This window comes from Tauraco erythrolophus, chromosome 14 (assembly GCF_009769465.1).
Source record: "Tauraco erythrolophus isolate bTauEry1 chromosome 14, bTauEry1.pri, whole genome shotgun sequence".
NCBI classification, from domain to species: domain Eukaryota; kingdom Metazoa; phylum Chordata; class Aves; order Musophagiformes; family Musophagidae; genus Tauraco; species Tauraco erythrolophus.
The window spans coordinates 21,248,277-21,262,676 of NC_141478.1; the positions used below are offsets into that span (position 1 = coordinate 21,248,277).

The 14,400-nt window shown below is 58.7% G+C and overlaps 2 protein-coding genes across 2 annotated transcripts; one reads left to right on the forward strand and one right to left on the reverse strand.

Moving 5' to 3' along the window:
* On the reverse strand, nt 1-3,692 carry SCAMP5 (secretory carrier membrane protein 5). The gene is made up of 5 exons (XM_086620332.1): nt 3,563-3,692; nt 1,498-1,654; nt 633-734; nt 298-415; nt 1-195 (listed from the first exon to the last, which is right to left on the reverse strand). The coding sequence occupies exons 1-5, from the start codon at nt 3,591-3,593 to the stop codon at nt 1-3; spliced, it is 603 nt and encodes a 200-aa protein (XP_086476458.1). The 5' UTR covers nt 3,594-3,692.
* Nucleotides 3,693-12,225: 8,533 nt separating this feature from the next.
* RPP25 (ribonuclease P/MRP subunit p25) lies at nt 12,226-12,876 on the forward strand. The gene has a single exon (XM_009992063.2). It carries the CDS (start codon nt 12,226-12,228, stop codon nt 12,874-12,876), a length of 651 nt encoding a protein of 216 aa, XP_009990365.2.
* Nucleotides 12,877-14,400: the final 1,524 nt, after the last annotated feature.

The window sequence follows — 14,400 nt, forward strand, 5'->3', positions numbered from 1 at the left end:
TCACATCTCGTTGGAGTAGGTGTAGTTCGGGGTGGCCGAGTACTGCGTCTCGTGCTGCATCATGGCCCCCTGCGCCGCCCCCATCGCCGCGTTCTGGGCTGCCTGCTGAACGTTGGGGTTCTTCCATGCCCCCGTGGTCCACTCCTCCTGGGCCTTGCTGAAGCTCCCCCCGCTCCCCCGGTAAAACTTATGCACCTGTAGCGGGTCAGAAAGAGAAAATCCAGAGGTGTTGGAGCGACTGCAGCTCGCGCTGAGGCTCCGGGAAGCAACGTGGCACCCCCCCCTCTCCTCCCGTACCATAGTGAGAGCGATGAAGGAGAAGACAGCCATCCCCGTGAACAGGACGGTGGGGATCAGCATCACCACGGCCGACCCCACGTTGGTCCCGAAGAAGGAAATCGCTGCAATCCAGCCGCTGCAAGGAGATCAAAACCACCAGTTCGGTTTGTTCGGCAGCTCGGGGCTCTCCCGGCTGGCTCTGCACAGCCCAGCCTGCCAGCAACCCTCCCAGCTCCTCACACCGTCCTCCCCAGGCTACTGAAGCACCCAGGATGTTAAAACACCATGAGGCCACAGCAGCAGCTTGATGGTGACCGTCCTTGCACCTGACACGAGAGCGGCATCCTCCTTACCAGACGCCCCAGCCAGGGATTCCCACTGCCTGGATAATGCTGATCACCAACTGGGCCATGAAGGTGAAGAAGAAGGCCATGAAGCTGAAGGAACTGTCTGTCCTGCAAGAGAAGGCTCGGTCACTCCCTACACCTCCATCCCCGCTGCACGGCAAGGGAAGGGAGATTCTCCCACGTCTCAGACCCTTTCAGGACAGAAGCGGCTGTGGTTTTAGCAAGAGGGTGGTGAGAAGCGGAGCTGCCTGCAGACAGCAGGCACTGGAGCAAAACTGCAGGCAAGGGAAGGACTGTGAGAGGCTGAGGGTGGTGAAGGAGCACCTGGGAAAGCCACGGGGCATCAGACCCTCCCCACGGCCCGGCCAGCTCTGCGCATGGGCAAGAGGGCACCTGTGTTCAGACACAGCTCTTGGCTCACCCCAACCCACCCCACCATCAGACTCAACCTTCCCATGTGGGGAAAAAAATACACTCCCAGTTTTCTACATCTGGGGATCGACCCCAGCAGCACGGATAATCCGTACAAGCACCTTGTGGAAAAATGTAAAAGAAGCCTCAAGGATGGGCGGGAGGGGAGGGAAGGTTGGCACCCCAACTGCACCCTCACCGCTCTCGCTGATGCCGCACCGAGGCACACGTAGGGTGTCTTTACAGCGCATGGTTGGGGTTTTGGCCCTCGGGAAATCCCAGACACCCTTGCTTTGAAGGTTAGAAAGTGAAGCTAAAGGGCTGGACAGAAAGAGTAGAAATTTCCCCAAATATTCAGGCAATGCCCCAAGGTAAGCGCTAACTGTTTAGGAAGGAAAATAACCAAAAAAAAAAAAAAAAAAAAGACCATGAGAAGCCGGGCTCAGGTGTGACCACTTACTTGAAAGCTTTGTAAATAGGTCTAAACCAGCAGACATAGGAGCAGGGCGTAAAGAGAATGAGCCAGAGAATTGCCAGTCCAAAATTAACAGCTCCACCGCCTCCGATCAGCCATGCGAGGCAGCCAACGAGATTCACCGCCAAGGTGATGCTGTTCACTGCAAACACACACACACACACACAGAGGGAGCGGAGTGGCGTGCACGCAAGGACAATGAGACCCCCACCCCAGGGATGCCCGTGCGGGGCTGACCTCCAGCGGGTTCGGCCAGCAGGGTGTTATCCTCGCTGGATTTCCCTCAACTTCACTGAAACTAACCTCAGCTGAGGAGCAGGAGGTGAAAAATTAAAATATATCGCTCAGAGTTGTGAGGTCTTAAGCAGGTCCAGAGCTTGCGAGGCTCTGAGGACAGGGAGGAACCGGTGAGCCAGGGCACGTTTCCGCCAACGGAAGGAAACGGGAGGAATGGAAGTGCAGCTTTTTCGCTCCAGTTTTGCCAGAGTTCCACGAGCTGACACCCCCTGAGCTGAGAGCTGCAGTCCTGAACTCCCGGCCCCTGCCTCGTTCGGGGGGGGTGGTGCGTTTGCTTCTGCCACCCCTGCTGGGGGCGAGGAGATACAAGGGCTAGTACTATGAAGCCCAGCTTAGCAGACACAGGACAAAGCGGAGAAGGCTCATCTGCATTCTGACGCCTCCGATTTTTGAGAATGATTCATTATTTCGACGAGAATTAAAACCCTCCCACAGCCGCCCGCAGGAGAGCTGCAGCTGGCAAGAAAGGGAGCTCAGTTGGCCGGGCTGACCGGGCGCTCACTGCTCCCGAGAGCCCCCAAGGACACCGAGGGGACCCGTCAGCCTCTCTGCGCTTGCGTCTGGCTGGGTGTTTGCGGGGGAGTTGGGGAGAAAACGCTCCAGAGACAGAAACCACCAGACAGGGAGCTGGTGCTGTGGGAGAGGCTGGAGCAAGAACCGAGCTCTACTTAATTAAGCAGGGCAAGAACAGTCAGACTGAGATGGGGAGGGGGATTTAACACCCCCCCAAGACAGCTTCTCCACGGAAGCACAACTTTCTTTTCCTCCTCCTTCACATAAAATCTACACTAACCCTCCTGACACAATGGAGGAAGTTACTCCAGGGTCACCTTCCCAATGGGACGTGGTCCCCAAAAGCCGAAGCAGGGTACTGTCCCAGGGTGCCAGCCTGGTGCCGTGCCGACAGCAGAAGTGCCAACCTCTCCAGTGTCAGCTCAGCTCCTCCTAACCTGCCTCCAAAGCACAGAGCACTCCCTGGGTGCTGATACGCTTCCAAAACTCAGGGAAAACACCTGATTAAGGAACTAAGTTCTTTTAAAAGAAATAAAATAATGGTGCCAGCTTGCCCTGAGCTGCACACATACGTTTCCGCGTATGCCAGGGTGTAATCCGTCCCTCCAGCTTTTCTCCCTGCCTGGGGTTGGTGTGGAAAAGAGATCTGGGCTACTTTTAAGAGTTAGAAGACAGTGACAGCTCTGTTAGCACAGCACGGCACACGGAGGCATGCAAGAAGAACAGGCAAGACCCGGCTTTGGGGGAAGCCCAAGGCTCCCCTGCTTCGGGGAGCAGGCACCCCGGCCCTCCTGTCCAAGCGACATCTCAGCCTCGTGCCGCTGCTGAAGGGCTCACGAGGAGTTTGAGGTGGCAGAGAAAGCCCTTCCCTCGCCCGGCTGCCAAAGAAAGCCAGCGGAGGCTTGGCAGCTCTCCTGGGGGGCAAGGCCGGCCGCTGGGCGAGACGGAGAGGGGAGTAAATCCTTTGGCAGGAGGACATGCGGGTGCTGAGCCATCTCCTCCTCGCAGCATGATGTCAAGGACACCGATGGCCCTCAGATGCCGAGCAGCTCCACACCTCCACCTCAGAGGCTGGAAGGGTTGAAGCCCATAGGACGCTGCAGCCCTCATCCCATCCCCAATGGGTTTTAAGAAGAGACACCAAGGCCTGGAGGGGCAGGAGGACTTCCCCTGGTCTTGCTCTGCCTTCCAGAGGAGCAAACACAAACCCACCCGAGCCCTTCCCTGCCCAGCGACTCACGCATCCAGAGGTAGTAGAGCCGCTTGGCCATGGTCCGGTGCTGCGGCGGGATCTCCGCATCGAAGTCCTGGTAGAAACATGGCTTCAAGGGGATGAACCTCGGCAGCGGAGGGAAGTTGTTCACTTTTTCTGCAATAAAAAGTTTCACCAGCGTTGGGCACTGCACAGAGCTGAATGGAAATCAAGAGGCTTCCCAATTAGGCTGGTTCAGCCCCAAGAATTGACGGAGGATTTCCCCTCGCAGCCACCGACAGCCCACCCACACGCCTTGAGACAAATTTAGCCCCTGCTGGCCACGTGGATCCTGCAAGCCTGGACACCCACAACCCCACCAGGGACTAACAAGGTGACGTTACAGCCTCAGGCCCTTTCGGAGGCGAGAGGCAGCCCCACCGGAGACCCCCCGTACCTGCCATGCCAGCACGCGCTCAGCCTCTTCGTTCCAGAGGGAAAACAGGGAAAAATAAAACTGGGAGCTGGAGGAAAACGAGAGAAAAAGTGATGTGAAGTGGTCAGGTACCTCCCTGAAGAGCCTTCACCTTCCCCCTCGCTCCAAAATAGCTCAAGGACAGCGCTGGAAGAAGGCAGTTTGCTTTATTTACGGGGACGCTCTACACTAGTCACACATCCAGCCTTACCGCCGGCACCTGGCCGGCAGCAGAATAAATCCCAGTTCCTTCAGCCCGAGGCTTACACACCAGTTAAGGCAGAAGATTAGGAGAAGATCCAGCGATGTGGGGCAGGGTGCGGGCTTAGCCTCCCACTCCTGACTGACCTACATCCAGCTCCAGGAGAGGGGCCAAGGTGGATGGGAGCGCTGCAGCCCCACCAGAGGCAGCTGTGTGCAGTCTGAAATCCTCAAGTTCATTACCTGGTCCAAAACCAGTTGTTGTGGTTGGTTTTTTTTTGCTGTTGTTGTTGTTTTTTTTTTTTAATTTTTTCTTTTTGCAAAGAGTTCCAGCACAGGGAGCTACCTGGCTGCCTCCTGATGGCATCGTGGCTCCTATCTCTGCAAGCCCAAGGCAGAAACCAGGCTGGGGAGCAGGGAAATCAGCTGAAAACATCAGCTGGAAAAATAAAATAATAAATCAGTGGTGATTGTCACTAATGAGTCACTTGAGTGCTGGCTTAACGATTACTCATTTGGCACCTTGTGTGGTATCTTGCAGGTGGGAGAGGGGGGAGCTCAGCATCCCAGGACAGTCCCAGGCCGTACCGTGCTCAGCCCTGTCCCAACAGCAAAAATTAAGCAAAATTAAAGCAAAAATTCAGAGATCAGGTTTTAAATATAAGCATGAAGACGGCCACTCCGCGCATCCCCACCTGCCTGCAGGTTTTGCCTTCTCCCAGGCTATCCAAGGGCAGCAGCGAACGCGTTTCTCACGCCACGGGGTCCCCGTGCTCGGTGCTTCGGGCTCGCTGGAGGATTTGGGGGTCACCCCTCCCGCTCTACAACCACCACCCAGCGCCAAAGACACCGACCCGGCGAAGCAAACCCCCGCGGCTCGCCGGCGGGCCGCCTCCCGACACCCGACGGCAGCCCACGGCCGGCTCCATCCCTCCGGCGCTAAAAATAGGAGCTGTCTCCCCGCACGGCTGCCGTCTCCCTCGACGACGCGGCCCCCCACGCACGTGTGCCGGGAGCGGGGACACGCGGCCGGGCGCGTCCCCCCGGCGCTGTGACAGCTTCGCGAAAACGAGGGTTTTTTTGCAAAATTTGGGGGTTTTCGCAAAATTAAAATTAAGTGGTGGTTTGCAAAACCGGGAGGGGTGCGGTTTTTTTTTTTGGGGGGGGGGCAGGGGCTTTTGCAATGCAACCCGCTGCCACCGAGGAAGAAGCCCAACATCCCCGCCGGGTGCCCGGGGTGCCAGCAGGGTGGGTTTGGGGTGGGGGGCAAGCGGGGCTCGCTGCCCGTGGGTTCCCACGGGCGAAGGGCCCCGTGCCCCACCGCAGCCGGGCACGGGCCTCCCCGCGGCGGCCCGGCGAGAGGAGAACGGCGGCGGGGCACTGCGCCCACGCGGGTACGGGCGGCTCCGTGGGTGCCCCCGCGCCGCGCGCCCACCCACCTTCAGCGGGGTGCGAAAGGGGGGGTCGGTGCAGAGGGCAGCCGCCCCCCTCGGGGGGAGCATCCGACCGCTCCCCTCCGCGGCAGCCCCCCCCTCCCCACGGCCCCGGGACTCACCCGCGCGGCGTGACCGGTCCGGTCCCGTCCCGTCCCGTCCCGCGGCGGGTGGCGGCGGCCGCCCGCCCGCCTGGCGCTGCTCCTGCCGCAGCGGCCGCGTTCTCGCGAGACTGCGGCGCCGCCGCCGGCCGGCCTGTGGGTCGCCCCGAGATCTCGCGAGAGCAGCCGCCACCGCCGCTGTCCAGGGTCCTGCTGCCGCCGGCGGGGAGGGGCGGGGCTGCCGGAAAGGGGCGGGGCTTCTATAGGGGTCGGGGTGGGCTTTATGGGGTTGTAGGGTCTCTACGGGGCAGGGAAGACCCTTCATTGGGCATGGTAAGCCCCATGCAGGTAGGGGAGAGACCTTCCCTGGGGCGGGGCAGACCCTCCATTGGGCGTGGGTATAGTAAGCTCCATGAAGATAGCGGGGAGACCCTCTCCGGGGCAGGGGTATGGTAAGCTCCATGCAGATAGGGGGGAGACCCTCTCCGGGGGAGGGGAGACCCTCTCCGGGGGAGGGGTACGGTAAGCTCCATGCAGATAGGGGGGAGACCCTCGCTGGGGCAGGGGAGACCCTTCATTGGGCATGGTAAGCTCCATGCAGATAGGGGGGAAGACCCTCTCCAGGGTGGGGGAGACCCCCTCTGGCTCATCCCAGGCTGCCTGTACTCAAGAAGCTAAGGGGAGCCTGCAGGTCCCACCAGCAGAACCAAGTTTAGGGGACCCCATGTCCCCTCCCCCCGCCGCACGCCAGGCCAGGGTCTCACAGGACCAGCATCTGCCCGCACCGCCCTGCTCTCAGCTCTGTGTCACAGCTGTCACACCATCTCCACGGTGTTTTGGGACTATTACTACTTTTTAAGTGATCTTATTCATCTTTTATTCAAGCAGAGCCGCAGCAGCAGGGAACACACCCACACGCAGCTCACATGTGCCTGGGGGGGACTTTGCAGCATTCCCCCTGCAAAACACACAGGAGCTGGGCTCACAGGGTGCAGGCTGTTTGGCATCGCCTGCGAGTGAGGTCAGGGAAGTTGATATTTTAGTGAGAAAACAGCCTAAGAACAGCCAGGGGCTGCAGCAAGCATGCTGGTGATACAACAGGAGTTATTTATCCCTCTAAGTGACCACCAGTCCCACTGCCAGGGCTGCTGGAGCAGCTGCCCTGCTGCTATTTTCCCCATATCTCAGCTCCAATTGACTTCCAGGTGGGCTAGGATGGGCACAAAAAGCCCAAATCAGCCTTGAGACTCAAAGCAACATGAGGAGGACTCCATAAGCAGTGTCTCTTGTCCTCAGCATCATCGCAAGGAGCCCTGAGCTGACCACTTAGCCCTCCTGTCTCGCTGCTTGTGAGCACACCACTGCAGTGGCATGAAACTGGCTTTATTTCAAAACTAAATTGTCCTCCCCTGCCAGGGTCCAACCTTGAGCATCAGCACACTATCATGGTTTACTGGGCACAGAGGCTCAGTGAGGACAACGTCCCACCATGGCAGGTGTGAAGAGCAGGACAGGGAAGCAGCTAAATCTCTTTACACCAGCAAGCCCTAGTTGCCCAGCACCCTTGGCAGATGAACAGTATCGCTCTGCAGAGATGCTAGGAAGGAAACCTGGCAGAAACAGGGAAAACACCTATTTCACAGATGGTAAAATAGAGGGAAACAGGAAAATAAGCATGACTCCATATCTGAGGGCCCAGCTGTCCTCTCTAAGCACCTTCTGGGTCTTGGACCCTGAGCTGCTGTTTCCTGCAGAGAGCAGGACCCCCACGCATCCAGCTCCATCCCCTGTGTGACAGCAGGGGGCAAGAACACCAACAGCAAGGGGAGAAGAGGACGTGGCTGTGGATCCCCACTCTGGCCAAGCACCACTGCTCACCTGTGTGAGACCTCACGGGGATGCTCTGAGACTGGGAGTGCAGCACTGGCTCTGCCTGTGGGCATCTGCCTGCCCTGCGGGCACCGAGCACCCCAGGGATTTGGGGCTGGCCACAAACTCCAGCCCTGCTCCCCAGGGAGGATTTCTCAGCAGACTCAGCTCAGGCCCAATTTCACCACGAATCAGCTGTGAGATCCCTCCCTTGGGCCCAGGAGTGCAGGAACTGCTTTGTGCCCCTTATTTCTTGTCTCTTGACCTTTCTCTCATCTAGATTTGCTCCATGCCTGATTCTCTGCCTCAGGCCCTCCAGCTCCTTCCCATCTCATTGAGAATTTGAGGATGGCCAACCGTAGAACTGTTCCTTGTCCTCAGCACCACCACAGTTCCATCTGCCTGCAGGGTTTAGAAGAAGAGATACTCAGAAATTAAAAGGATGTGTGCTCCCTTTGCTTATGGGGGATGTCCAGGGAGCCAAGGGATAACACAAGGCCAGGGTAAGGGCCTTGCTACCTAGTGTCCATCCCTTCTTACCTGAGCAGGGCAGGCTAAGAAGAACAGTCAGGGTCAACCAAGAGTCCAGATCAAGCAGCCAGGTTCAAAGCCAAGCCATGAGGTCAATCTGCAGGTCAGGTCCAGCATCAGTCCCTAGGCTGCACTCCAGACTAGCAGAAACCAGACACAAGGCTGGCTGCAGCTCATCTAGAGACCAACCACAACATAGCTCAAACTAGAACTAAGACCCCCTGGGCTGAGTTTAAATAGAATTCCAGGGCCATGGGCAGGATGTGGAGGGGAGGGGGTCCCAGGTAGGGCTGGTCAGGACCATTAGGGTCCTTATAAGGACCCTCAGGGTCCTTATAATACTCCCTGGCTCATTGTGCTGGAGATTTGTAAAGAGACTTATCCTCAAAAAGGATTCTACTCCCCTTTCTTTTGCTGCCTGCCCACTCAAAAGCAGGATTATCTTGAGTTCTACTATTTTCTATTTATGGTAGGGGAAAGGGTGTTCTCTTGCTGGCTTAGTGAGGTGCTGGTGCCACCCTAGGATGCTCCTAGGGTTCCTCTGGCATCTTAAGACAGCCCCTGCACCCTGGGGTTGCCTCCTCTGGGGGCTGGTTCTGAGAAGCAGCAGCTCTCAGGCCATGGCTAAGATCAGGGCAGGGGGTCCCTACAGCTGCGCCACCACCCAGGGTCCATCTGAACCCCCTTCTGGGGCTGCAATCAGCTTGGGCATCAGCCTGCTACCGCGTGCAACGTGATGAGCACCTGAGACCTGAGCCGGGCCGATGTGACGCAGAGATGGACAGCGGCACCGAGACTTTCCTTGTATCGGATGCTTCGACTTTCCGAGCCGCTTCCATGTAGGACCACCTCGGATGAAAGAAAATCCAGAGAGGGCAGGTGGAGGACAGGTGCTCAGGTTACTGCTCCTCTCCAGCTGCCCTGCTCTCCGTTAGGAGTACGTTTCTGGGTTTTTTCCCTTCTTTCCCAGGCTTGGTCAGGGCCACTGTCTGCTCTGGCTCTGTGCCATCCCCTGCACCCTCTCCATCCCATCACCACCATCTCCTCCTCTCTCAGCTCCTCTGCCAAATGGCCCTTCCAAGCTCACACCTCCTGTGGGGTCGGGGCCAGGCATGAGGGTGCTGCAGGGATGCGGAAGCCCCCAGGATAGGATCCCCAGCCCTGCGGGGTGCTGGCACCCTGTGGCACTGGGATGTTCAGAGAGATGCTGCAATGGGGAAAGGGAGGAAGAAACTGGTCCCAGTGCAACCAGAGTGGGTGCTGAGGGAGGAGAGACAGCCGATACGCAGGGCGTAATTGCTGTATTCCTTGTTTTTCTCCATCCCTGCCTTTACCATCTGCTGCTTCTCCATTTTGAACAGACTCCTAACCCTCTTTCCCAGTGTTTTTCTCCCTTTGTGTGTGTCCCCCCCCTCCAATCCCTGCTCTTCTCCCTCTCCCACCCTGCCATTCGCTGCAGCTGAGCTCATTTCAGCTATTCCTTTAGCTTGGAACAACCCATCCACTCTGTTGTCCTCCAACAAATAAGCTGACAGGCTAATGAATAGCTTCAGATGGTAATTAGCGATGGAGTTGCTAATAATGAATTTCATTTACATTTTAAGTGCTGCAGAGGAAAAGCAAGACCCTGTCATTAATGCCCCCCCTTTGCTTTACTGCAGCCTTTGCCTTAGGAGGGGGGGGGAGCCCACCCTCCGCAGCCCTTTGAGGGGTGTGGGAAAGGCTGGGCCGTGCTTGCCCCTCGTCTGCCTCCATTCCAGAGGCTGCAATAAGCAGAATTTGTTAATCAGCAATTAGAGGCGGTGGCAGGAGCAGGGAGAAGCTGCTGCCGCTTCCAGCATCTGATGAGTGGGGAAGGTGCCCCAAAAAATGGGCCACAGGAGGCAGGAGTCGGTCCTGGGTGAGGAAAGAAGGGATTTCTTTCCAGGGATTCATCCAGCTGCAGGCTCTGCCCTGGGTGCCCACCGCCGTGCAGCAGCCCAGTAAGGACTTGGAGGGATTTCTCGACTCCCTCGACCGCACGCGCTCTGCGAGCGGTCGCTAAAATCCTTCCTGATGATTTTTCTGAGGGTTTCAGCATCTTTTGAAGGCAATAATTTCCCCGGGAGGCTTAATCCATCCCTGCCTGCTCAGGGATGGAGCTGAGAGGCTTCTGCAAGGATGCCACGAATAGTCATCGAGCGGAAAAGAGGGAAAACGATGTTGTTTTGTCTCGTAAGAGCGAGGGATTCATGGTGGAATCGCAGCGACCGCAGAGCGCCGGGCGGGACTTAGGGGATGCTCAGAGCCTGGAATCCACCACCAGCGCTGGAGGTGAGCCTGGGACTGTCACGGGCCCTGCCTCAGTTTCCCCCTCTGTGCCAAAAGGGCCTTGTGGGGTGTCAACCGGATTGGGAAAACATGCTCCATCCCCTTGGGTTTTCCAGCGCAGCTGGGTGCTGCTGTCAGGTGCAGCATCCCATCCCATGTGGATGAGGCACCATCACCATCCTTCTCCCGTCACCCGCAGATCCTGCTGGCCCCCACCCTGGCGGTGGGATCAGGGGGTGTCCCATACCTGCCCCCGTTTAGGGAAGTGGTACCCACAAAAAGCTGCTCTGGGGACCACAGGGATGCAGGGGTTCACCCTGTCCAGGAGGGGATGGCCTCATCCTGCCTCGCCACAGCCTTTCCTCCGGTGGCATCGGATCGATTGATTTATTTATGTATTTTTTCAAGCCCTGCTCGAAGTGAAAACAATCCAGGGGCCTCCGGAGGCCGATAAGATTTGACTGCAAGTCAATACTCGGCGTGTCTTTCCACCGTGCAATGATCCCCCGGCCAGCGGGGCGGGAGGCTGGTGGCAGGCAGGGGACAGGCAGGTGACAGGGGCAGGCGAAGGGCCAGGCTGGGGCACAGGCATCGCTTCTGCCCGGGGAAGGGATTGAGGGCAGAGAGGAGAGATTTTTCTGGCCTCAATAGGTATCTCCTGGGATGTACTGGGGGGCTCAGGCAGTAAATGTGACAGTGACTCCACAGGGGGCAGCTCCACGTTGGGGCTGTGGAGATGAGCAAGGGATGGAGTGTGGGAGAGCAGCGGGGAGAGGGAGGGATGGGGAAGGAGGAGGTGGAGGAAGAGAAATCACCCGTGAAAACTGGCTCTGCCATGACATCTGCTCCTCAGGGCTTTCGGGCAGAGCCAGGGCTGAGGCTGCGGGGTGGTGGGGGGAGCAGAGCCCTGGCACGCTCGGTGCATGCCCCAGCCATCTGCCAGGATTTCTCCTGGCTGCGGGTCCCAACAGCTTCTCCGATGGCTAATAAGGGTTATGCTCAGGGTCTTCCTCCTGCATCTCTGTGCTGGGACTCCTCATCCCTTTGGGGATGCTGCCGGGGAAGCAGGCAGGCCGGCTGCCCGCACTCTGCTGGCATTTGCAGTTAGCAGTTGGCGTCCTTGAGCGGAGCAAGCACTGAGAGAAGGGACCAGGTTCTCTTTAAGTGGGCAGGACTCCGGGAGCATCATGAAGGCAAGAGTGAGCTTCTCCTCCTGCTTTCCACCTTCCTCTCCTTCCTTCCTTCCCTTCCCTGCCTGCTGCTTCCCTGCCTGCATGCTCCCTGCCCTCCTCTTCGCCTTCCTCGGCTCTCGGTGCTGGACAGGGATGAAGGCAGGAGCTGGGTGTTGGGATGGGAGACTGAGCGAAGGGAGGAGGAGGAGGGGAGGAAGGGGAGGGAGAGGGGGAGGATCTGCTAATTACACAGAACAGCTCTGGGGGCTGCTGAAGTCCAGAATGAAGCAAAGAGCAGCAGAAGCGAGCACTGCAGTGGGAGCGGAGGAGCCCAGGCAACACCGAGAGCCGGAGCCAGCCGTCGTCCCTGCTGGGAGCGACCCGGGGCACCCAGGGGATCCTGCAGCCCTGTCCCCTCTGGGAGACAGCCCCCAGCACAGCCACAGAGCCCACTGCCAGCTCCTCCGCAGCCAGCTCCGGGCAAGGAGAGGGAAAGGGGCTGGTGGGTCCTGGGCACGCAAGCTTAACCTCAACCCTGGGCTGGTGGGCAGCAGAGTCAGCCCTGCCATGGTCCCGGGGGGCTAGGAGCCCCAGCAGATCCGTAGGTAAGGGGTGAAGGATGGCTGCTGAAGGAGGGGGAGCCAAGCCCATCGCCCAGTCCAGGATGGAGAACTTCCGAAAGGTGAGGACCTCGGAGGAGGAGAGCCCCTTGCCCTTCCCCGACCTGCCCCCAGACGTGGTGGAGATGAAAGTGAAGGAGGGCAGCAAGATCAGGAACCTGATGAACTTCGCCATGGCCCAGATGGAGCTGAAGGGCAGCCGGCAGATCGTCTTCAGCGGCTGCGGCAGGGCGGTCACCAAGACCATCACCTGCGTGGAGATCATGAAGCGGAAGCTGGGAGGTCTTCACCAGGTCACCAAGGTACGCTACAAAACCTTGCTAGAGGTCTGGGAGAACCAGGACCCGCTGCCCGGTGGCCCAGCTCAGAACCTGACCGTCCATAAGAACGTCCCCTCCATCTGCATCCTGCTCTCCCGAGACCCCCTGGACCCCAACCAGACGGGCTACCAGCCCCCAGAGCCCCGACACGGGCTGGGGATGCAGCCCGGCGAGGCAGGAGAAGACGCGTCCGGCTCCTCCACCAAAGGGCTGAAGCGGCCCCTGCCACCTCCCCACGAGGAGCTGCTGACCAAGAAGTTGCAGGTACAGGTACCCGACAGCCCGAGGGGCTCAGGGACCACGGACCACCAGCCGGACCACCACCACTGACCCCACCACCTCCAGCTGTACCGTACGCTGGGTACATAAGCAGGAATATGCCCTCTCCGTAGGCAGGAGATGGTATGTCGGAGAAACTCGGGGGTTTTTAGCTGCTTCGCCATGGATGAAGGCAGCGCCGCGCTTGCTCTGGGCTCACCGGGGTGCTGCAGGCTCCCCCCGATGCGCTGCTGCTGCTCTGGGTGCCCCTCGTGCGTGGGGGCTGGCTGCTGGTGTCCCCAGATTTGGGGTGAGGGTTAAAGGGTTAAACCAGCCAGCGCGTGGTTCGGGACTGAAGGGAGGGGGGACAGGAGACGTGCTGCGGGGAACTGCTTGACCCTGAATTTGGCCACCCAGGGGCAATGCCACTGCCATCTCTGCAGTGACTCCCACAGAGCCAGAGCACCCATTGCTTTTTCCTGGAGCGGGGAAGGTGGCTCCACACCACCGCTCCCCATCGTGACGTCTCAACCATCAGCAGAGACGGTTTTGCCCCCAGCCCGCTGGAGTAACATCTCCATTCTCAAAACCGCTGCAATTACGCCCGGCGAGGAGCTGTCAGGTTTATTAATGCCGGGCTCAGTGCCCCGCGGCGCCGTGATTCATCCCGAATAAAACACGCAAACAAGCAGACGGGTCGCTCCCTCCCAGCGCCCGCGGAGCCTGTCTGCCTGCAGGATGGCAGGAGAAAATAAAAACCACCCTTCTCGCATCCGATATTCAAGTCTTTTGCTCTCCTGGAGGTTGTTTGTAGGGTCTGGAGCTGGGGTGAAGCCCCAGCGTTGGAGCTGTCCCAAGGTGGGATGGGATCAAGGGCAGTTTCTCCTACGTGCCCTGGCATGGCAGAGCCTGGCAAAGCTCCCTGGCTGGCAGAGCGGGGACCAGAGCGATTTGGGGAGGGCAGGGGATGGGTTATGGGAGGCCAAGCAAGCCCCGATCTCCCTGGTTCCCCTTGACCCAGCCCGGGCAGGTGCTGTGGGATGAATTAAATGGGTATTAATGAGCGTAGCCTTCCCGAAAGCCATCCGGGAGGGATGCTCCGGCTGCAGCCACCTTATCTCCCCGCCTCGCTCCTGCTCTCCCATGACGGCGAGCATCGCCGCTTTTGTCAAAGGCTTGCTTGGCAAGCGCTTTACTTGGCCGGGAGCGAGAACGAAAGGAGATGAGGAAGAGGAGGAGGAGGAAGCAGGGGGCTGTTTTGTTTGGCAGTGACCTTGTTATCTCCCTCAGCAGGCAGCTGCTCCTCTGGGCCAGAGGCTCCTGCTTATCTGCCCTGCCACAGATTGATTCGCTTCACTTATCTGCCGCCGTGTAGTTGAATACTAATTTTCAATTGTTATTTTTTCTTTTTTCTTCGTTTGTTTGGGGCTGGGAAAGCTTTGGGGTCCGTCCCACCCCGCCATTGCTCTTCCCAGCCTCTTCTCTCCAGTGTAGCCGCGGTGCCGACACCGCACAGGTTCGACCCCCGGCCCCGCATGCGATGGGAGCACCCGCGTACGGGGCTCTGACCCCAAATGTACTAAAAATTGTGCTAAT

Excerpts from the sequence above, each read along its gene's own strand:
- SCAMP5 (XM_086620332.1), bottom strand. The coding sequence starts at position 3,593 with ATGGCCAAGCGGCTCTACTACCTCTGGATGC. Across the intron at positions 1,655-3,562 it reads GCTCTACTACCTCTGGATGC|TGAACAGCATCACCTTGGCG; the intron begins GTGAGTCGCTGG and ends GTGTGTTTGCAG. Across the intron at positions 416-632 it reads ATCCCTGGCTGGGGCGTCTG|CGGCTGGATTGCAGCGATTT; the intron begins GTAAGGAGGATG and ends ATCTCCTTGCAG.
- RPP25 (XM_009992063.2), top strand. The coding sequence starts at position 12,226 with ATGGCTGCTGAAGGAGGGGGAGCCAAGCCCATCGCCCAGTCCAGGATG.